This window comes from Heterocephalus glaber, unplaced genomic scaffold, assembly GCF_053883595.1.
Source record: "Heterocephalus glaber isolate CG9 unplaced genomic scaffold, H.glaber_assembly_v1.0 deba00000738, whole genome shotgun sequence".
Lineage (NCBI taxonomy): Eukaryota > Metazoa > Chordata > Mammalia > Rodentia > Bathyergidae > Heterocephalus > Heterocephalus glaber.
The window spans coordinates 15,477,574-15,499,216 of record NW_028258161.1 but is presented as its reverse complement, the minus strand read 5'-3'; the positions used below and the strand labels follow the sequence as shown (position 1 = coordinate 15,499,216).

Genomic DNA, 21,643 nt, shown 5'->3' with positions numbered 1-21,643 from the left:
AGGACCGCACAGTCTGCTCTGATAAGGAAACTGCCAGCTGTCGAAAGTTAACCGGGAACAAGGGCAGTGGCCAGCAGAGCCAGCTCTCCTGAGCTTAAACCGCACTGTTTTCTGTCCAGATATTCCAATGGAGGCAGCTGGAAAACCTGTATTTCAGAGAAAAGAAGTTCTCCGTGGAAGTTCATGACCCCCGAAGGTGAGTGAGGGGTCTTTTTCTGGTGTATTAATTAGAATCCGGTGTTTGTGCTGCCCCTGTTCACGTTGGGTTTGGGCAAAGGGAAAGAGTTCAAATCAGACAGTAAAGCTTTGTTTGGTATACATGTGTGGGTGCATGCCATGAGTCCAGCCGTGTGTGTGTGTGCGTGCGTGCGTGCGTGCGTGTGTGTGTGTGTGTGTGTGTGGTGCACTGCGGCACTGGAGGAAAACTTTGTTTATGGCCCTTTAAGTTAAACTGGGCAGTGGCCTGAGTCCCTTTAGGAAGTTTTTCCAGAGCAGAGGTGGAAGACTTCCTTGTCAGAGCTCCTGAAAGACCCAGGCAGGACAGTCACACGGGAAAGAATCCGTCACCAAACCAGTGTGTCTGATTGTTCTACCCCGAGAGCTGGGATCCTAGGATGTCAGCACTGTGAGTGGATGCGAAGAAATACAGTCAGGTTCCCTCCACCCGCACTGAACCCGAGAGCACGGGGTGGAAATCCACATTCTAAGTGAGATGCCAGGCAGTAGTAGGGCTACCGGCTGGCCAGCAAGGAGGGGTCCGCAGCCCCTGCCCTCTGCCTCCTCTCCGTCTGCTGGCCATCCTGGTCCTAAAGTCGTAGCAGCCTGGAAGCTCAGCACCTTTCCCTAAACCCGGCCTGAGAGCAGACTGACAACACCAAGGTAGCCCTGGGAAGACGGTGGAAGACTGGGCTGTGAGGAGGGAAAGGTGCTACTGACACCGTCCCGGGCTCTGGGCTTGGGAGGGAAAGGCGGCCGGCGCCTCCAGCGGCTCTGAGCTTGGAAAGAAGCTGAGGCTTGTGCAGTAGCCTCCCTCCCTGCAGCCCGAGGTAATGCTGGGGCAGAGGCACTCACAGTCCTGTGCCCTGTAAAATGCAGGACACAGCCTCTCGGGGGCGAGGACCCATCCCTGGCACTCGAAGCTGCGTCTGAGTCAGGCGCAGAGGGTAGCGGTCAGCAGAAGGGTCGCTGGTCCTGGTGCTGCAGGTCCCGGCTGGGTTTCCCACCCCAGACCCTCTGCAGAGCCCTCGGGATCCATCCACAGGGCCACAGAGGAGACGTGGCTGCCAAAGATAACAGCCCAGCCTAGAAGCCGCTGTTACTTTTCCAGGTGAACTCTGTGGGACCAGAGTCTTAGGCAGATGAGAGGAGGAGAAACTTCCACGTAAAAAGGGTGACATGAATTCTGCCACAGTGGGTAGGTGCAGAAGGGGACGCTGACAGTAAAAACTAAACAAAACTTGGATCGTCAGGGGCCCGGCACAGGGACAGACAGACCCCCTGCCTGTGGTGTGTTGGGAGCTCTCCTAGCTGGGCACCTTAGACAAACCCCTCACGTGTGTGTCACATGTGTATGCCTGTGTGCACGTGTGTGGGCCGTGTGTTCTCTCTCCGCCTGTCATCCTGTCGGTGATGTAGAACTGAATTCCCTTCCTTTCCCCAACATCTAGACATACAGGAAAGAGTCCAATCCTCGAGTTACCTGAAGTGGGCCTTGAGTTTACACCAAAGGGCTCGTTCCCACACGTGTTGAGAGCCTTGTGTGTCCCGGACGTGGTGGATGTGACAGGGTCTAGAAGGGAGATTGAGAGCACTTCTCGCAGACTTGGGGAGCCCAGCCGCAGGAGGACCTGGCCCTGAGGGTGTCTTGCATGTGTAGTCACTGCTCTAAACTGGCCCTCTCACCAGGTCCTCACTTTGACCCAGCGCACAGGCCCGTTCCTGTTCTGCATGTGGGCAACTGGGGCACAGAAGTGACTTGACCACTCTGGGTTACAAAGCTAGTATGCGGTACGGGCAGGATTGCAACCCAGGAAGCCTGAGCCAGTGCTCAGACACTTTCCCGCTTCCTGTGCACAGGGAGGGCCTACTAGTGTCTTCCCAGCAACTGTAGGGTGTACCAGGTGCCCAAGGGCACAGGCTGACACAGACACCCAAGCCCAGCTGGGCAGGAGAGGCCTCCTGGGCAGGGCCATCTGAACAAGGCACAAAGGAAGCCTTGGGCACTCAAGGAGCTCAGGACATCAGGGGGGTGCTGCTCTCCTGAGGCAGCCAGGTGAGGGGGAGCCCACGCGTGGTATGACTGTCTCTCCTCCGGAAAGGGGCACTGAGGACACCATGCTGTCCTGAGGTGGGCAGAGGCAAGGAGAGGGCCCCAGGGAGGTCGGGGTGGAAGCCCACATTGACTGCCACTGGAAGACACCTTCCCCGTTGCCCATGGGAAGGCATTGCTTCGGTCAGCTGCCAGGCCTTCTGACTCAGGGAGTTACCTCCTCCCCGCCTGGTTGGATGTGCCATCCTACTGCTCGTGGCCTGCTTATTTGGAACAGGGAATGTTTGTCTCATCCACTGGCTGTGCGTGGTGTGCAGGGTCGGCTGTTCCTGTGGGCGGGGAAGGGAGTCACAGCCTTGTTATCAGGGTGGAACAGCCAGCTGCTCTCAGACAACAGCGACCTTGGTGGGAAGCTGTGGTGCAGGCACATCACCCAGGGACAAGGGTGCTTTCTGAGGAGATCAAGACAGGCCAGATCCAGCCTTTCCCCACAGTCCTTCCCCGGGGGGACACAGGACAGGCAGTGCACTTTGTCCTGCTGTACAACTGAACTCCATGGCTACCCTTGATTTTGCTATTCCGTAGGTTTGACAAACACTGTTGCACTTGCGAGGCTCAGAAAAAACAGAAAAATGGAGGGGGGCGGGGAGGGCCTGAAGGGGGAGATGAGTGGAGGAGATAAATCACTAATGGGCCTGGAGAAAGGCTGGAGAGCATCTGATGCAGATGCCTCCACGGAAACAACTCTCTTCTCAGGCACGACGAGTCACCTGACTCTTGCTTACTCGCCCTACCTGAAAAACAGAAGCCGTGGCCTCGGCCAGTGCAAAGAGACATTCAACTCACCTTTCTTCTCTGCTCCAGCTTTTCGGGGGCTGGGGGCAGTGGCATTTACTCCCAGGAGGAGCAATTGTCACGGAAGCCAGACCGGGAGGCCATCTTGGCTTCTTTCAGTGGGATCCCTCCTCACTCCTTGTCTGCTTGCTCTTCAGTTATTTTCAACTGTGCTCTTTCATGCTCTGGCATCTTTTCCTTGAGTTTGAACCAAAGAGAGGAAAAACCTGCCTAGGGTCAGGTTTCTAACCACTAGATTTGAATTCTCCTTAAAAGAGGGTATGAAGAAGACCTACTATGAAATCTTTTATTAGAGTAAGATGATAGGAGTGGCTTTAAGTTTTCCTGAGGGAAAAATAGGCTGTGAGAAAAATGCCACTATTCACAAGTCCTGATAACCCTACATTTCTTCCAACTTAGCTGTCTTAATCTTGAGAACAGACATTGTCCTTCTGACATGCAGGTCAGATTCCCCAGTCCCACCCCGCCCGCCCCCCCCACACACACACATGCAAACACGTGTTCTCAGGTTTCATTTGTTCTCACATGTAATCGGCCTCTCCTGTGAAATACACTTCACTAAGGACATACCCATGTAACTCCTTCCCCCCACCGAACTCCGTGAATGCGTGAATGACGTTGAGATTAGGGCTTCCTTTCATTGTTCAGCTCTGCTTCATTCTACTCCATGGGTGCATTCTCCTTTCAGGCTTTCCTGTGTTTACTCCAAGCCTGGGCAGGCTGCCCGGCCCCTTTCTCTCTGCCTCCCAATTGTCACAGCCTCCCTGCTGCCTGAACGTATTTGAAATTGATAAGCAGACTGATGTGGCCAAGAGTGTGCTCATCTTCACCATAGATGGTGCTGCCCCGTTCATAAAGAGCATTGTTGGAGGCCTTTCCGGTCTCTGAGGTTTGTCTGGGCTCAGTCCCAGGAGCTGAAGATCAGAAAGGACCACCCAGTAACCTGGAATGACCCACTTCCAAGGCAGAGGCTTAGCCGAGTTCTGAGCCCTGGGGAGTCAGCTCCTCCACATGCACACGCGCATCCCTGCATGTGCACCTATGTCTGTGTGAGCGCATCTGTCACCTTCGTGCCAGGTAGTGGGCCCACCCAGTGGGTACTCACTGAAAGCTGCTGACTGACGAGTCTCTCCTTCACAAGCGAGGTTGAGACTTGCAATCCGTGCCTCCCCAGGGCTTCGGTGACGCGGAGGACATTCGGGCACAGTGGCATCGCGGTGCACACGTGGTACGCGTGCGCAGCCCTGATCAAGTCCATCTGGGCCATGGCTATCAGCCAGCACCAGTTCTACCTGGACCGAAAGCAGAGCAAGGTAAGCGAGCAGCCTCCCACGCTGGAGCTCAGGGCTGGAACGGCTGGTGGGGAGGCCGTGTCCTTGGCCCGAGCCACACGCAGGTGCAGACTTGCCTCGCCAGGCCACATGGGAGGAACAGACCGTCCTTATGGAGCGATTCCTGCCCTCGCAGGGGCCTCCGCACTGCAGAGGGGCCGAACTGCTGGGGACCTAGGAGACTGCCAGGAGCCAGCAGCCCGACCCTCTGGGGGTTTAAATAGTGGCGCATTGTTTTCTTTTTTGAAAAAAATAGTAACTGTTCTACATTAATAGACACCACCTAACAGTTTAGGGTAATTGGTTTGAAAACCCTGCAGGCTTTTCTAACTGCCAACTTCATTTCTAAAAATGCAAAACTGGAAAAGTGAAAAATACACGGAGCAGCAGCCCTGTTTCGCTAAGGTAGGCCTAAGCCTGGGGCGCTGTAAACAGCCCTCAGTCCAGGGAGATTTCGCTGCCCCCAGCCCAGGCGCTGCGCTCTGGTGGGTGGAAGGATGAGCCGTGAGCCCCTGAGTCGCGCTGGTTCCCACGCGGCTTCTGGCCACACCCTGCCCGGTTCCTCCGCCACGGGCAACGCCCACTCCCATGCTCAGGGGCGGGGCTCTGCCAGAGTGGGCCCAAGTGTAGAGCAGGACCCGGCCCGGGAGCTCAGGTCTAGAGCAGGACCTGGCCCGCCCTAGGCCCGCGGCTCCCAGCGCCCTGAAGGAGAGGCCCCTCCAGGCAGGAGAGGCAGGACTCCTCTCACCGGCCCGGAGCGAGCGCTTTCCCGCTTGGCGTATTCCCCTTCTGTGTGGCGCCTCACTGGTCACATGGGAGCTGGGAGAAAGACAGGAAGACACAAGCCACCCCTCCGGCCCAATTCCAGCTTTAAGCGGGGCTGTCCCTGGGTGCTGCTCTCCCCTTTGGCAAGCATTGGCCTCATTTCCCCAGCCCCCTTCCTGACCCCTCTCTGCTCACTCTCTGCTGTGGCCCAGTGAGGGGCAGCATTTCTGTGGTGGGAACCTTGAGAGTTCCTCACTGTCCTGTTGACGGTGGGCCCTGGCCCTGGAATCGGAAGCTTGACTGGATCTAGAGAAACTCGGCCCGAGGGGTCTGACTCACGCTGCAGGGGAGACAGCGGGCAGTGCCAGCACTCTGCTCCCTTGTGGCCAGAGTCGGAGGTCAGCAGCTGGAACGCGATCGGTCCTCGTTGGGGGTGACGGGTGGAGGGCCGGGCAGTTCTGAACCCCACTGCCAGTCCCTCTGCGGGGCAGACCCCCCACTGATGGCACAGTCTGGGGAGGGAGCCGGAATAGCACGTTTCCCGAAGGACGGGGTCCCATTGGCTGTGTGAAGCCCCGCCCCGTGCTGGTTTCCCACCTGGAGGGCCTCAGTCATCTCCAGCGGCCTTGTCAGCCCCTCACAGGTGGCCCTACAAGTGAGCCTCCGAGAGAGATGCTCCCAGTCACTTATGAACAAGAGGTGTCTTTCAAGAGCCAAATCCAGACGCCACAGCTCTCCGAAGATCTCTGCTGTCCCTCTCAGCAACCCTGGAGGACAAAGGGAAACGCCCGTGCTCCTGGGCGGAGCATTTTCCACAAGAGCTTGGCGGGCTCACAGATGCTCACGAAGTGCAGGCTTTGCCCTTCTCCTGGGAACCGGTTCTGTGTCTCCCAGACGGGGGAGGAGCGAGTTCCCTGCCCCGCTAGGAAGTTTGGGGACTGTGCTTTCCAGCCCTGTGACCTTGGGCAGGCCTGCTCTCACACATGCTTTGCTTTCCTACTTAGAAGACAGAAAAGAAATTCCTGACCTAAATTAGTAATTGGTCAGACAACGCAGTGTTTGTGCAATTGCTTTAGGAAACGTGTGCTGCCCTTTATTATCATCACCTCGAATCTAGCATACCGTGCCCTGGCCAGCGCTTGCATCAAGTTGAAATTCTCAAGAAAGTCCTGAATTGAATCAGAGGAGCTGAAATCCCTGGTGGGAAAGAACACCCCACCGTTCCTTTCTGGAGCATGGCCTCTGGGTGAGGGTGGCCCGCAGGCCCGGGTGAAATGCCGCACATATTTCTGGAGAGCCCATGGGGGCTGGCACCCTGGCACGGTTTCACACCACTGTGGGGCCGGGCCCACTGTTCCTTCGTGTGAAGTCTTCGGCAAGGCCCTGGCCTCCCAGGCGATGTTCACCAGCCCCAGGGAGACAAGTGCGGTCTAGTGGTCTGAGTCAGCCAGGAGGGGCCAAGCGGTCTCCTGCTGCTCCCTGACAGCCAGCACGCCTCTGTCCGCCACCACCCGTTCCCCATCAGGCCCTCACACGCACGCGTGCAAAGGGGCCCTCGCACCAACAAACGAGGGGGAAGGCTCTGCTGGTTGGGGTCTCGGGGCTCCTTCAGTGCAAGCAGCTAGGTGGGCACTTGTTATACTAGCAGCTCATACGTGCAGACCCTGAAGAGGAGAAGCATTGTCATCCAGAGCCAAGCAGTGTCTTGTGGACTCCGGAGGGAAATATTCAAACACTGACATTACTTAGGAAACATCAGCTCTCAGATTAAGGTCTTCTGCAATTGGCCTCCGACCCGACATCTTTCCTCCTTGCTAGTCTGTTTTCCTCCCTTTTGCCTGATCTAGTCTGCTATTCTTTATCCCATTTAGAGTCAAAAGGATTCAGCGTAGTAGGGAAAAGAAACCCTTGCCCACAGAAGAGCAGTGACAGAACTGGGTGATGTTTATAAGGCAAAACCCCAGGGCAAGCAAGCATTGGGAAGCTTGAGAACTCGGGGGCTGGCCGAGAGGCCGGGCTGGGGGAGGGTCCTCCGGAGGCTCGTCTCCCTGCAGCTCTCTCTCCACACAGGCTGTCGGTCACTCTGATGGTCGAAGCAAGTCCAGCAAGTCCCAAGGCTCCTGGGAATCGCAGCTCCCTGAGAAAGGGCACCTGCTCTTCCCTGCCCCATGTCTTTCTTTTCTGCCTACGAGACTGATGTGGGACAGGAGAGGCGGCTCTCCATGTGATCAGTGAGGGCCTTAAAACACCAGGTCAAGCCATCATCTGGCAAGTTACTTCCAGGTTCTCTTTTACACCCTATTGCTGTTGCCATCGCTGCGACGTACTTTGTCTTAGTCCTCACCCTGCCCCTGTGCTGTGGGCTCTGAGGTCTCCATGCTACAACTGGAGCCTGAGGACGGAGAGGTCAGGTTCGTCAGAAAAGGCAGGACTGCGATCTGGGCCTCAGGAGTTGGGCCAGGTGGTTGTTTAAGTGCGGCCTCCTTTTATGAAGCATGAGTTTTGGTAAAAGAGCGGGGCAGGGGGAGAGGAAGCTCTGGACTGTGCTCACTGTGTTCGCTTGGAGAATGAAGCACAGCCAGGCGAGTGCTGTCGATATGCTGGGCAGAATGGGTCAGAAGGCTTTTCCTGCACCTGAGGCAAAGCCAGAACCCTGCCAGGGCCGGAAGCAGGGACTGCTTCACAGACAGTGGTGCCCTGACCAGAGGAAGTCAGCGAGCTCTCGAGGCACAGAAGAAAGTTGAGGTTAGGAAGGACAAACAAATCCAAGAGAACAGTGGGAGAGAGAGGGAAGGTGGTTCACACCTGTGAGCCGAGCAAGTGGAGCCTCAGTGCTTCCTCTGGCCCGTAGACGTTCATCTTGTTTGTTAACAGGAAGAAAGCACACAGAGGCGGAAATTGTTATCATTCACCAGTGTGGTCAACAACATCAAGGCCAGAGGAAGGGCAAGGCCCTGGGGGCCCTGACAGCCACTCGACAAACACAAATGAGGCCTGGCTGGCACCCAGCTGCAGGGGAAGACAGCGGGTCAGGGCGAGGAGGCCGTGGCACACTTACCCCTCCCGGGCAGCCTTGGGACCTGCCCTGGTACCTGTTCTTCGGCCACAGCAGGCCTGGTGTGAGCCAGGCACTGAGCAACTGGAAGCCTGGGCTGTGAAGCTCGCCTGGCTCCTTGCTGCTCTGCTCCAGCCCCTGGCCACAGACCATGGCAGAGAAGCAAGTGTGCGGCCAAACCATTGTTTACAGTTGTGCCTGTGACATTCACTGTGTAGCAGAACCCGGTTTCATGAAGAAGAAGATAAAAAGCAAAACACCAAACAACAGCACATGTGGGATATGCATGCACATTTCCACTCTGAAAGTGGGTGACTAAAGCAGGTAGCGGTATCACAGGCAGTCACCTTGGGGAATGTAATTGTGAGTTCAGAGCCCTTTCCAATTATTCTCAGACCGTGGCTGTCGGCCCCATGAGGCCAGTTAACACATGGACAAAGTGAAGTGGAGTTCGAACAGTAGCATGGCAACTTTGGAACATGCATTTAGACATCAAGATAGAGGCAGAGCCCAGGTGACGTGCTTTTGAGGGGGAGGCAGGAGTCTCAGTCACTTTTGCTAGGACTCAATACCTGGCCCCTGCAAATGGAAGGAGGAGAGCTTTACTTTGGCTCACGTTTTTAGCCCACAGCTGGCTGGTTCCAAGGCAGAAAGGAGTGGCACAAGGGCCTGGGCAGGGGGTGGGCGCTTGTGTCCTGGCCCAGGAAGCAGAGTCAAGGGAGCAACCAGAAGGAAGACGCAGCCTTCCAGGCCACACCCACAGTGACCTGCCGCTTCCTGCCAGGCCCAACTCCTGACAGCAGTTCAGCTGTAATCCCTGTAATCCAGCCACCACCAAAGGCCCAGCACGGGAGGCTGAAGGGGGCATTGATATAAATCCTAGCCAAGGGAGATTAATTCAGAAGCTTCTGTCACGCATGCAGGTCCAGGGCAGTGACATGCTCTCCTCTAAGTGTCTCTGCTCGCATGACTAAACTGGCGAGGCTCTAATCATTACCAAATTTATTGGAATTTCATGGTTTTTAACATACGTCATTCAGAAAGTTGGAAACTATTTAAGCATGAAACAGTTATAGTCACACCTCATAATCGATTGCTGTGTCAGGCGGACAAGAAGGGAGAAGAGGAGGAAGGAGTGAGCGCCCTGGACACTCCTCAAGCCCCTGACCTGGCCCTCTCCGGGCCAGCAGGCGGCATCTTCCGTGGTTCATGCTGGGAGGAGGAGGCTTGTGAGACTGGGGAGCTTCTCCAGAGCCAGACCCAAGTCCCTGCTGTCCACGCGGCGCCCAGTGCAGCCTACCGAACCCCAGGCTGAGGATCCTTCGGGGTTTGAGTAGCTCATCGGCGACTCTGCTCCTTCTGGGAGTCCTGGTGACAGCAGTTGGGATGAGGGACACAGCTGCATGCCTGGGCTGAGCTAGTTTGCTGATTTGGGGACTTTGGTTGGGCAGGGGTTTCTGTTCCCCCTTCAAGGTGAGCGTGTGCTCCATAACCTGCCGGCCTCTTCCTTCCAGTCCAAGATTCATGCAGCCCGAAGTCTGAGCGAGATCGCCATCGACCTGACCGAGACAGGCACACTGAAGACCTCCAAGCTGGCCAACATGGGGAGCAAGGGCAAGATCATCAGCGGCAGCAGTGGCAGCCTGCTGTCCTCAGGTAGGGCTGGCTTCGAGCGAGCGTGGTGGGGGCTCACAGATGCCCTGAGGGCGGGCGCCAGGGGAGGGGACAGCAGACGGGCATCTCACAGGTGACAGAAGGACAAGTGCATGTTGTCTCTGAGAGCAGGAGATGCCATCGGTGTTATTTCTGTATGCCTCAGGCAGGCCGTTAGTCCCCATCGGCTGGCTTCAAGAGGAGGGATGCCACCTGCTGACAACAGCAGAGGCGCGGGTTGGAGAGGCAGGGAGGGAATCTGCAGTGTGAGATGTGAGAGGAGGTCACTCGAGGGCCACACGCTCGAAGCCTGATTGATGGGGATCAGTTTGCCTCTGAGCCAGAAAGCCACGCATGAAGTCTGTGCCCTGCCGTCTTCAAGGTCATTTCTAAAATTATACATGGCGTCTGCAGGCACCAACAGCACATTTGTAAAAGGAAAGGAGAGAAGAGGAAGCGGGGGGAAGGTAAACATTGTCTTGGTTTCTGGGCTGGCGTTGTCAGTCACTGCCAGGAAGCAGGGACTGGAGAGACGCCTTTCCTGAGGCGTTTGCTGTGGGCTGAGGGAGGCGCTCTTGGCCACACCGTGGACCTAGTGGTGTGTTCCTTCACACGCTCATGTGTCGCGCATTGTTTGTCCTAAATGGAACACCAACATTATTGGAGCTTCGGGCCCCAATTTAAAAAAATGGGGCGAAATGATCATTCTTTTTGAGCCTTGGAGATTTTCAAGGAAGACTGCAGAGAATGTTGTCGCTTCTGTTAGAATGCCATTCAAAGTTTAAAGCCCTGCCTGGAATTACAGCCACTCCCAGACGCCCGCTGAATGGCAAGGGCAAAGCCAAAGCCAGTTACTTGTTTGTCTTTTAGACAACACAATAGCCTTTCCTAGACCCTGTGAAACCCAGAGCCTCGAATCCCAGTTTGGACGGGTCAGCTCCCTGTCTCCTGTTCCAGTCCCAGGGAATCCAGCCCCGCAGCTTGGGTTCTTCCAGCTCGGGTTCCTAGATATGCATCTGAACTGCTTGGGGAGTATGGAAACCAACCGAGTGCTCCGGTCCCCCTCCCTGAGATTCCAGGAGGTCAGAGTAGGCCGGAAATGAGTTTGCATCTCCAGCAAGTTCTGGGGCAGGCAGTGCTGCTGATCCAGGCACTGTACTTGGGAGCCACTCTTCTCGCTGAAGGAGAGATGACAGCTTAAAGTCATGGAACCCAGCTGTCCCCAGTCAAGCCTGTGTCCCGGTCCATCTACCTAAGAGGCCACCTCCAGGGGCCCAAAGCGTCCCCTACCAGCAGCTGTTGATGATGTTTTTAACAGGAGCCCCTCCCTCCTCAGATGAAACAAGCATCTTTAAGACTAGCAGGCAGCCAGTCTATCACTGCCATCAGGTGGACACTACTAGGAATAAGTCACAGTAAAACCGTCCTGTCAAATCCACACCTACACCTAAGATGTACACGATGTGACTGAAAGATGTGGTAGAAGTTTAAACTTTTAAAAAGTAGATTACAGTGAAAGACACATTGTCACTAAAGACTAAAGACTACTACTTCATTGTCCTGAATCGATTCCAAACCGTTACCTCTCATGGTCATTTTGACTTTAGGGAAAGCCAGAAATTGTGCAGAGGTGAATAACGCAGTTGACACACCTCACGTTCTCACCAGCCTGCCTTTGGATGGTGCTCAGCAGCAGCATCCATCATGCTTTTGATCACACCTTGAAAAGACGCTCATGAAAGAGGAGTCCAGAGCTGCATCCAAAGTGCCAAGATCGAGGGGAAAGTGCGTTTGAAGTGAGGGAGTATTTTGAGGAGGTTAATGGCAGTGGGGCTTCACTGTGATAAATATCCCAACATTCCTTGTATACTCTCATCGCTCCTCCTAAGCATCTCTCTCCCACGATGTCAGAGCCGTTTTCCAGTGTTCAGTAATGCAGTGCTGGGCCCCACACACAGGTGGTCAGGAGTTGATAGAGGCAGCTCAGGCCTCTGCAGAATGGCTCCAATTGTGGGTTTCGCCCCCTCAGCCCTTTCTGCTGCTGCTCAGCTAGGCGGGAAGAAACGCAGACTGAAGAGGAGGCCCCAGGACTAGACCAGGGCGCAGGGCAGCCTCTTTGGAGCACTGCCAGTTCAAGCCTGGAGAACATCTCTGAGTGCCAGGACTGAGGGTCCTGGGGATGGCCCTGGGGGCCCCGCCTGGAAAGGAGCCACTCCACATCCTGCACACCGGGAAACCTATTCCATTCCCCTAGTGCTGGCCTGAGAACTGAGGCAGCTGGCTGGGCTTCCTCCCCTTGCTTTCGGTCCTTTCTGTCCCCTTGCCCCGTGCTCCCACAGATAGGACACCCCCATGGGGTTACGGGACAGCCTTGATTTTAAGCACCCTTTGTTACCCGTGCCTGACCCTGCATTCAAACTGGAACTCAGAAAATGTGACACAGACAACCCAGTATCTGATCCGATAACTGTTTTCTGTCCTTCCCACTCTTACTCAGTGGTGTCTAATGAAAGTTCCTAAAAGCATGTTGAGAACCTAGTCACCATTTGGAAGTCCTCTTTCTTAACCCTAGCCCAGGGGACTAGGACCTGCCAGATGCTCGGTACAGTTATGGAACTGACGTTTTGGAAAACACTGGTAACAAGGCCTACGTGTGCCGGACCGCAGTACTCTGGGAGGTTGCAGCAGGAAGATCCTAAATTCAAGCCCAGCCTGGGGAACTTAGCAACCGAGTGAGACCCTTTCTCAAAATATGGAAAAAAGGGGCTGAGGAGGTAGTCAGTGTGAAGAGCCTGGGTTCAGTCAGTCGATCAGCAGAATCCTGCACATTCCCAGAGCGTGTGGCGTCTTCGGCCTTCCTGAGAGCCTGCCTGCGACTTGCCACCAGTGGTCTCCCTCACCCTGTCCTGGTCACCCGGTATTAGACTTTCCAAGGTCACGCGTGTCAGTCAGACTCCTGCTGCAGGTGTCTCCATCTGTCCTTCTGGCCCCTCTGTACGCACACACCTGACACATGCACCTGACCCATGTAGCAGCCCCCTCAGCTCTGTGGTGTAAGCAGTGCTTTGTTCTTTTAGCCAGGCATGGTGGTACATGCCTATAATCCCAGCTACTTGGGATTGAGATTCTGAACCAGGAGGATCACAGGTTCCAGTCTGGGGAGTTAGCAAGGCATTTCAGAAAGAAAAAGTAGTAAAACAGCCCCGGCCGGCACAGTAGCGGTGGAGACCCCTAGTGGCCCTGGCAGGCGGAGCTGGGGCAGCTGGGGTTGCTGCTGGAGCCTTGGCCGACCTGGGGAAAGCGCTCTTCCCTGCAGTGTTGAGGAAGAGCCCAGGCATCGCCGCCTGCCTTGAGACCTCTGCCCACTGCTGCTGCACATAGGTGCTTCCGCTAGCCACTTCTAAAAGGCTCAGGCACAGCTCTGCCTGTACCATTTGGTTAACACGTTTCCAGGGCTGTTTTCTTTAAAGGAGCTCAAAATCCTTCTTGTAGGTCCTTCAGCGTGTTTATTCCTCCCTTCCCTTCCCTTATTGCTTGAAATCCCAGAAAAGATGGGGCGGGGGGGTGACAAAAGAAAAACTACCAGCAGCGCAGCACGTGTCTTACATGTTACATCGCTGTGTGAGCCCGGGCGTGGGAGATCTACCCCAGCCGTGCTGTCAGTGCAGGCCGGCCGCTGCTGAGGGAAAAGGTGCAGATGCCCTCAGAAGCCCAGCCTCTGCAGGGCCGTGTGACTCTGGGCATTAACCAGGCAAACAGAACACCTGCCCCCGTCCCACACGGGAGGAGGAGACGGCAGTGGCTGCTTGGATGGGAACAGGGGCGCCGGCTGCCCGTGGCCTGCAGAACAGAGCTGTGTTGTCTGCATGCAAAGCACAGGGTTTGGCTGTGTGGTCTGTGAGGTGGCAGTTGGGTCGTCTTCAGTGTGATCAGCAGGATGGTGAAGAATACGGTAATGCACCTTTGGTTAAAAAAGATAAAAGTACAACAAAACTACAGCCACTCTCCGTGCTGGGAAAGCATGCTATGCTCCGCCGCCCAGCCTTGCCTGGGCTTGGCATCAGCGGGCGGCACATGGTCCCGCCTGCCCGCAGGCACTTCCACCCATGGGGGAGGGTCGACTAATAGCTGGAGGACTGAGGGTGCCAGCCGTCCCTCTGCCTACCGAGAGGTGACCTGACTGGCGCCTGCCAGTTCTGGGCCTGCTGTGGTCAGCTCGAGAGGCACTGCCTCACCCCGGCATAAATCACGCGCTGCTCTTGTCTTATTCGGTTACTGCCTACATCCTTTCTCCTTTTGTTGCCCCCACTCTGTCTCCTTTCTGACACTCTGGCCTTTTAAAGTTCTCTGTAATTGTCTGGCTGTTGCCTCTCCTTTTAGGTCTGACGGTCAGAGGAGGCCGGGCCGTAATTTTGGTCAGAATCTCAACTGCTGCTGGGCCCTGCCCACCAGGCGCTGCCAGAGGGGTCGCTGCCCGGGCTTGTTTACGCCAGGCCCTCTCCCCCTGTGCTGGATGTTCCTGGACTCCTTTCAGCAAGACTCGCCTGGGTGGAAATTGAGGGAGACAGAAAGGTTGCTCCTGCTCCTACTTTAGGAAAAGTCACTTATGCAGCTACATTTACGTCCTCGGGTGTTCTAGTAAAGGAGTTCTGCAGAGAACCGGGACAGGACAATGTGTACGTTAAGTGGGTGGCTTTCCAAAGATGTGACTGATAAACACCAGAGGAGAGCTCTTCCTCACCCCTCAGAGGCAGTGCTCTGCTCCCCCTTAGCAAGCTCTGTGTTCGGGTTCCCTTCACTGGGTTCGCTGCGGTTTTCGGTTACTGTCTAAACCTCCATATTGCGAGTGGCAGTTCTGGAACCAGAAAGATCAGCTCCCTCACTTCTCAGATTAGGAATGGACCCCAGCAGAGTGGTGCATGCCTGTATCCTGCCACTCAGGAGGCCGAGGGAGGAGGATCACAAGTTCAAGGCCAGACTAGGCAACTTAGCAAGACTTTCTCAAAATAAAACATTTTTAAAGGCTGGGATGTAGCTCAGTGGTAGAATGCTTGACTAGCATAGGCTGGTGTTCCATCTCCACTGCAACAAAAACAAGAAAGAAATGGAAACCGTATGAGTTAGCTGTAGACTGTTGTTTCAGTTAGATATTTTATCAGGTGTGATTCATTTTCTAAAACTGACTGTTAACTCTCCCGCCCCCTTTGAATGACACTTACACCCTTCGCCCTCGGTGGAAGAGCGGCTGAGACAAGGCCTCTCCCGGAGCGAAGCGGCCTGAGTTTCCTCGCTGTGCTCCAGAGCACTTCGGTTCCAGGCCCCTCTGAAGTGACTGCTTCTAAGATTTCCAAGCCCGATGAACAGTTCTCCATGCGTGCATTTTTCACGTTGAGAATCGCGCTGAGACCACAGAGGTGCCCCGAGACCCTCACTGGCCCTGTATCTGCAGTGCGGCTTGTTCCACCTGAGCTCCTAGGACATCTCTGATGTAAGGAATTCGTCCTGGAGGATTTGCCAGGGGAACAAATGTCTCTGTATCGCAAAGGAGAGTGTGGACCTTCTCCTGCATTCGTTCCTGGGCGTCTACCAGAACGTTCCTTACAGCTTTCACAGGTCCGAGGGAATATGCCATCTTCTTTTTCTATTATTATTATTATTGTTATTATTATTATTATTATTTTCCCCCTAGAGGACCACAGATTGTCATTTCCTTCCCTTGCTTTGATGACATCAACTTTTTTCTTTGGGGGCAGTGCTTGTTTTGAGCTCCCCCCTCCTCCCAGAGAGGAAAGCACCCCTCCGCTGTCTGGAACGGTGGAGTCCACGTGGGGTCTGGGGTCCACATGGCCTGGACACACTCCGTGGCGCAGCCCATGAGCAGCCCCTGCCATGTGTACACCCCATTGTGCAGCTTCCCACTGGCCTGGCATCTGGACACTGCACTGTAACGGGCCCCGTCTCCAGGGACATCCGGAGGGTCAGCTGTTCCCTCAGACTTCCAAGTGCTCCCTGAAAGTGGCTTTCTGGCTTTGAGCCATTCAGTCTCACTCTCTCTCTGGCCATGTGGCTGTTTTTTGTGGTGGTACTGGGGATTGAACTCAGGACCTTCACACTGAGCTACATCCCCAGCTCTTTAGTTGTTTTTTTTATTTTGAGACAGGGTCTTGCTAAGAGCCCAGATTGGCCTTGAACTTGTAGTCCTCCTGCCTCAGCCTCCCAGAGTGCTGGGATTACAGGCCTGCACCACCACACCCTGCAGGACTGTCATTTGTTTGGTGGTTGATTAATTTTGGTTCTTTGAGACAAGAGTCTTAGCATGTATTCAAGGCTGGCCTTGAACTCACTATACGTCACCAGGCTGGCCTGGGACTTGCAGCAGTCCTGCCTCAGCCTCCCGGGTGCTAGGATTATAGGCACCCGGTACCATCACGCTTGATAGGACTGTTTTTTAGGGCCAGCTTTTTCACCTCCCCATTGGTTAGATCATTGATGACCTAGTTCAATGAGGTCCTTTGGGTTTAGATTGAAATGTGATCACAAAATAGCCGGAGCCAAAGGTGATGTTTTGAGTCTCTTCAGACATTCGGACAGGTGTCTCCTGGGCAGGAACGTTGTGCTGGAGAGAGGCTCTGACACTGCGTCTTCCTGGCTGTAAGTCCGCAGGAGCCGTCTGCCTCAAAGCGGGGTGGTTGCTGGCACTCCCGGCTCAGCCACCCAGCCAGCCCTGGCACTGGCAGCCTCTCCCATCCTCGCAGCCTTGCTGGTTCTGCCCCTCCTGGCGGGCAGCCCTGAGGGCTGGGGCCTCCACACCACCCTGCCCATGACGGGGCTGCCAGGAGAGCTCCTGCCTCACTGGCAGCATCTCCCCTTCCTTCCACCTCTTGGCCCTTGCAGTACCATGGGAAGAGCCGAACAGGGAGCTGAGGAGGGCGAGGGACAGTGTCACAGTGGCCCAGACAGCCTTCCGGGCACAGGAGTCTCCGTGTGGGGACAGGATAGGCCATTCGGAGCCAAGCTGGAGATCCAGTGGCGCCTCCCTGTGTGCCAGGACCTCCTCCGTGCACATGGGGCTGCGGGCCGAGTGGACCAGGGCGGCTGTGCTTAAAACTCTGTCCTTCTCCTTCTCCTGAGCCTTGAACCCCGGCCACAGCATCCATGTGTCCCTGCTGTCCGCTCTCTGCTCTTCTTTGCACTATGGCGTCCTCTGGGATTGGGAGGACAACTCCTCACAAAAGCAGGGGACACTTTTTAATAAAAGTAACTGCTACTGTTCGTGTAGCACCTAAAATGTTCTGAGCGTCTGTCTAAGCATCTTTCAAGCTTTAGTTCTCCCAGCTTTTAAAAAGAAGTCTGGTTTTCACCCCCACTTTGTAGGGGAAGAAGTAGAGCCATAGAGGTCGTGTGACCTGCCCGAGTCCTGGAGCTCAGCGCTAGCACGGCTGGGACACATGTCAGACCTGTGAACCCTGAGCCACACTGCACTGCAGGCTGCTCCGAGAGGCTACTGCACCAGCTTGGAATATTCTGCAGATATTCAGACACTTTCCTATACATTGAAGTACTGCTGAATATTGCTTGGTACCTTGCCCCCCAAAATCATGCGTTCTTTCAAAAATATTCAGAACACCTCCCTTTCTCCTTGGACTCTTCTACCAGCTCATCATACTTGGCCATCCCTTCCCAGGTAGCACTGGGCCGCTGTTTTCCTGTCCACAGCTGGAAACCTCAACCTTCTAGGTGCAGTAAAGGTGTCCCATCCAGCTCTGCACATCATTAATCTTAAAGACAGCTCCAGTGGAACTCCATTTACCGTCCTGTTGATAAGAGAAAGCGAGAAATCCTTGGGCACTGGATGCTAATTAGATCTGCCCTCCCACCCGAAGCGGGCTGCAGCAGTAAAGGAAAGGACGGAGTCGGCAGGACGCCCCTCTTTCCCAGAGGTTTGGATGGGGAAGGAAAGAGGGAGGCAGATGGCTGCCATGCATATGGCTCCTTTTTGAGAAAACTGAGAAAGGACTGCCAAGAGTGAGAGGAATGACCTGAGCACGTTTTATTACGACACAGATTCTTCAGGAGAGGAGGAATCTGGGCCGTTAGCCACTCGGGCACGGAATCGGTAGGAATACAATGGCTCGTAGAGGTGAGGGGCCCCCCTTCCACTGCTCAGCCCCATAAAGCCCAGGTGGTTGATCCACCCCCTCCCAGGGAGGGCAGGTTTATGCCTGTTTCAGCTTCTGATGGGCTGACCGTAGAATGTGGGACAGATCTCACATGTTCAGATGACTGGCCATGACTGCGTCGGGAGTGCAGACTGCAATTCCGTTCCTCGGGTCCAGGTGCTGATTTACACTCCTTTTGTGTCTGTTCCTCAGCTGTACTTGGGAGACGGTCACCAACCTGAGCCCCAGGGCTTTTCTTGGGCTCAGTTTCTTCCAGAAGGGAAAGCGTGGACCTCCGCCCTCCCGTTTCTGGTGGCCTTGCTCGACTGGTACCAGGGATCGAACTCAGGACCTCGTGCTTGCAAGGCAGGCAGTGGAACCACTGAGCTAAATCCCCAGCTCTTCCTTCCCTTCTCTGGCCAGCCTTCTCTTTTGGTAAAGCAGAGGGTGTTGGGGGAGGGCCAGGAGCCTGCTCAGCATCGCCCAGCAGTTTGGGCTCCTCCAGATGCCCCTGAGCTGCCCGCTGCGCAGCCTCTCCTCGTGGTGGCCATGCACACCTCATTGTGACAGCCTCCAGGCTCGGCTCACACGAGCTCTGACACGGAGCAGCTGGGCCCCTCGCCCCGGAATAGTGGGGATTTTTTCAAGAGGTAAAGCAATGGGCCCTGCAAATCCATCCATCCGTGTGGAGCCTCTCTGGCCTGGGGAGTGCAGAGTGGAGACATCAGTCCCTTCCGAGTCTCCTGGCCCTTGCTCCCTCCTCTGTCGTGGCAGCCCTGGAGGCACAGCTGCAAACCAGGGGCTCAGGAAACATAATTTGAAAACACTGTCTACACCTGTGTTGCTCCTGTCTGCAGGTGAGCCTCGGCACCTGAGTCTGCTCTGTGTCCCGGAGTGCAGTTCTCTTTGACCCACTCATCCTTGGGCGACTCAGAGAAGCCACCTCATTGGTTTCTTCTAATTCTACGAGGGTGTGTGTGCCTGTGTGCGCATGAGCCAAACCTACCCTCCACCTGGCCAGGCACAGTGATCTCGCATAGACGGAGTGGGGGACAGGAGGGCCGAAACTCTCCAAGGTCACATACCCAGGGCTGATGGCTTAGGCTTCATCAGACCCAAATCTATTTTGCACTCGACTTGGCCGACCAGGTACCACTGACACAAACCTGCGTGTCCCTGCAGGCTCCCTCGGTTACTCTGCAGTGACTTAATGTGGTCCCCAGGCACTAGGTCCCTCTTGCAGGGGTTTCTGGCTAATGGCGTACACAGCTGAGCCAGGCCGTGTTAGGGGTGCAGCTGCCTTAGAGAAGCGCTTGGGAGCCACCAGGCCTGCCCAGACGCCTGTCCATCTTATGTGGCTTTGGAATTTAGCTAAACACTATAAATAATAATTTAGGTAGCATTAATGAGCCCTGCAACTAAAGGCCAGGTCTTAACTAACCCATAACTGGAAACCCAGTCATCCCAAAATTGTGTGCTTTTCTCCCCAGAGTTTAATACTGTGGCTTTTGGTGTTCTTGAACATAGTTAATTCTTAGATTTGACTCATAAATCACCATTTCCTATTGAGAGGTGAGGCAGAGGGGAAAGGGTTCACTTGAGCTAGAAATCCTTTAATCTCCTTGGACCCAAGTTTCCCTGGCCTGTTTTTTACATTTCAAGTCTGACTTCCTTGCGGTATTATTTTACATTCTTATTAAATTTTTAGCTGACGGGAGAGAGAGTACCTCATTAAATTTTCCCCTGTCTGCAGGTGGGGTTGGTGACTGTTACTGAGAGCCAGATTAAGATTCATAATCATTTAGCCTTGTCGCACTGGGTGGATATAGACTGGAGATGTTTAGTGCTGATAAGCACTGGGTAATTGGCTTACAGAGCTAGACAACCTGAACCCTTTCAAAAAGGAGAGCCCGCAGTAATACCCAGGAAGCATTACACAAACGCATCACCACATGAGAGGCACGAATGAGGTAATGGCGTCTCAGTGAGGGTCAGGCTTTTGCTATTGAATTCATCCCAAACTGCAGCAAAGAGAGCCATACACAGGATTCAGAGCTCAGAAGAACACACAATTTAGAGGCACTAGATTTTTTTTCCAGTATGAGATACAATTTAATTACAGCATCCACATAGATGACAGATGACATTTACTTGCCTGTGCATTCAAGCTCATGTTTATTTGTGACCAGAGAGGTGTGAGGATGGTACGTTCTTAAGTGATAGATGTTCCCAATTTCAAGCTCAAATGGGCTGCGGAAAAGAAAGAACAAAGTCAGAGTCGAAATGTACTTAGACACCAAGAGATCTTCTTGATTAGGGTTAGAAGAATGGATGTGTGGTGGACAGATGTGGGTTTCCTGCCCGGAGATTTTAAATAAAAGGAGGATGGTGCTTTTGTGGGGAGAGTTTGAATATAGCAGATCTCTTTGATTCAAAGGGACAGGAGTTCTTTTGAGCCTTCTGTGGTTCTTATTCAGATGTTTTCGTGACCATGGAAGAAACCGAACCAAATCACTGGCTCTGGGGATCCCAGTTGGAGTCTTCTCACCTCTGCCCCACCGGCACCAATCTATCCAAAAAATTTAGTTTTTCATATGGAAATATAATTCCTCCCCCCCCGCCAATACTCTGCTGGGTCTTTTCTTGGGATTGATTTGATTATTTTGTTTAATTTATGGCAAATTGATATTTTTAAAATACCAAGTGTCCAATCCAGGACCACAGCACATTTATTTAGGTCTTTAATTTTTCCCTGCAGAGTATAATTTTCATAGAAGGGATCTTGCATATCTTTAATTAGATTAATTATTCTAGGGTTTCGAGGTGTTTTGCCACTGTTGCTGATAGCATGGTCTGAAGCCCTTGAACGCACAGCCAATAACACCTACTTATTTATTCTGCTCATCCTGGACTGAGAAGAAAAGCAACAATCAGCTTGTCCTTTTCTCGGAAGGCAGGGTCCCTTCCCTACCCCAGCAAGGTCGAAGAGGTCTCAGAGCTCCACTGCCGGACACTGATTTCAGGGTCTGAACATTTCAGCCCAGAAATTATTCTTTTGGTCTAACCTACAGTCCTCCTGTTGGCATTTTAGTTTGTTTTCCTTTTATTTGGTTCACAGTTTCCCTTCTACAAAGCTTCTTATCTATCAGCCTGCTGTTTGAGTCATGACGCAGATATTCTCTCCAAGAAAGCACAGAAAAATATGCATAACTTCTGTTAGGAGGGAGTTTGTTCATGATACAGCATTAAGTTAACAAAATATGATAAAATTCTCATTGTACTTTTAATACACATATTTATAGAGAAGGGGGGAAAAGAAAATGCCTGTTGGTCGTTATCCCTGGTGACTAGTTTATGGACTTTTTTTAACTGCCTACATTTTCAAGAATTTTATGATAAACTGGCATCGTGTTTGCACTAAGCAAAAATCAACAAAGTAAAAACAAATCTAAATCAGCACTTTAAAATGGACAAAAGAAAATGAAAAACAGAATCATGAGCTTGAACTTTCCTTTCCTTTTCATTGTGTAAAGCGTATTAAAATTTGCTAGTGAGA

The 21,643-nt window shown here is 53.7% G+C and overlaps 1 protein-coding gene across 16 annotated transcripts in view; it reads left to right on the top strand.

The window, feature by feature from the left end:
* Frmd4a (FERM domain containing 4A) overlaps positions 1-21,643 on the top strand; it is a 521,224-nt gene that overhangs the window by 475,293 nt on the left and 24,288 nt on the right. For all 16 annotated transcript variants that reach the window (XM_013078471.3, XM_087206807.1, XM_087206806.1 and 13 more), the window contains 3 exons: positions 120-196; positions 4,299-4,437; positions 9,790-9,931. In XM_013078471.3, coding sequence (XP_012933925.2) covers positions 120-196; positions 4,299-4,437; positions 9,790-9,931 — 358 coding nt within the window. The remainder of the gene's footprint in view (positions 1-119; positions 197-4,298; positions 4,438-9,789; positions 9,932-21,643) is intronic.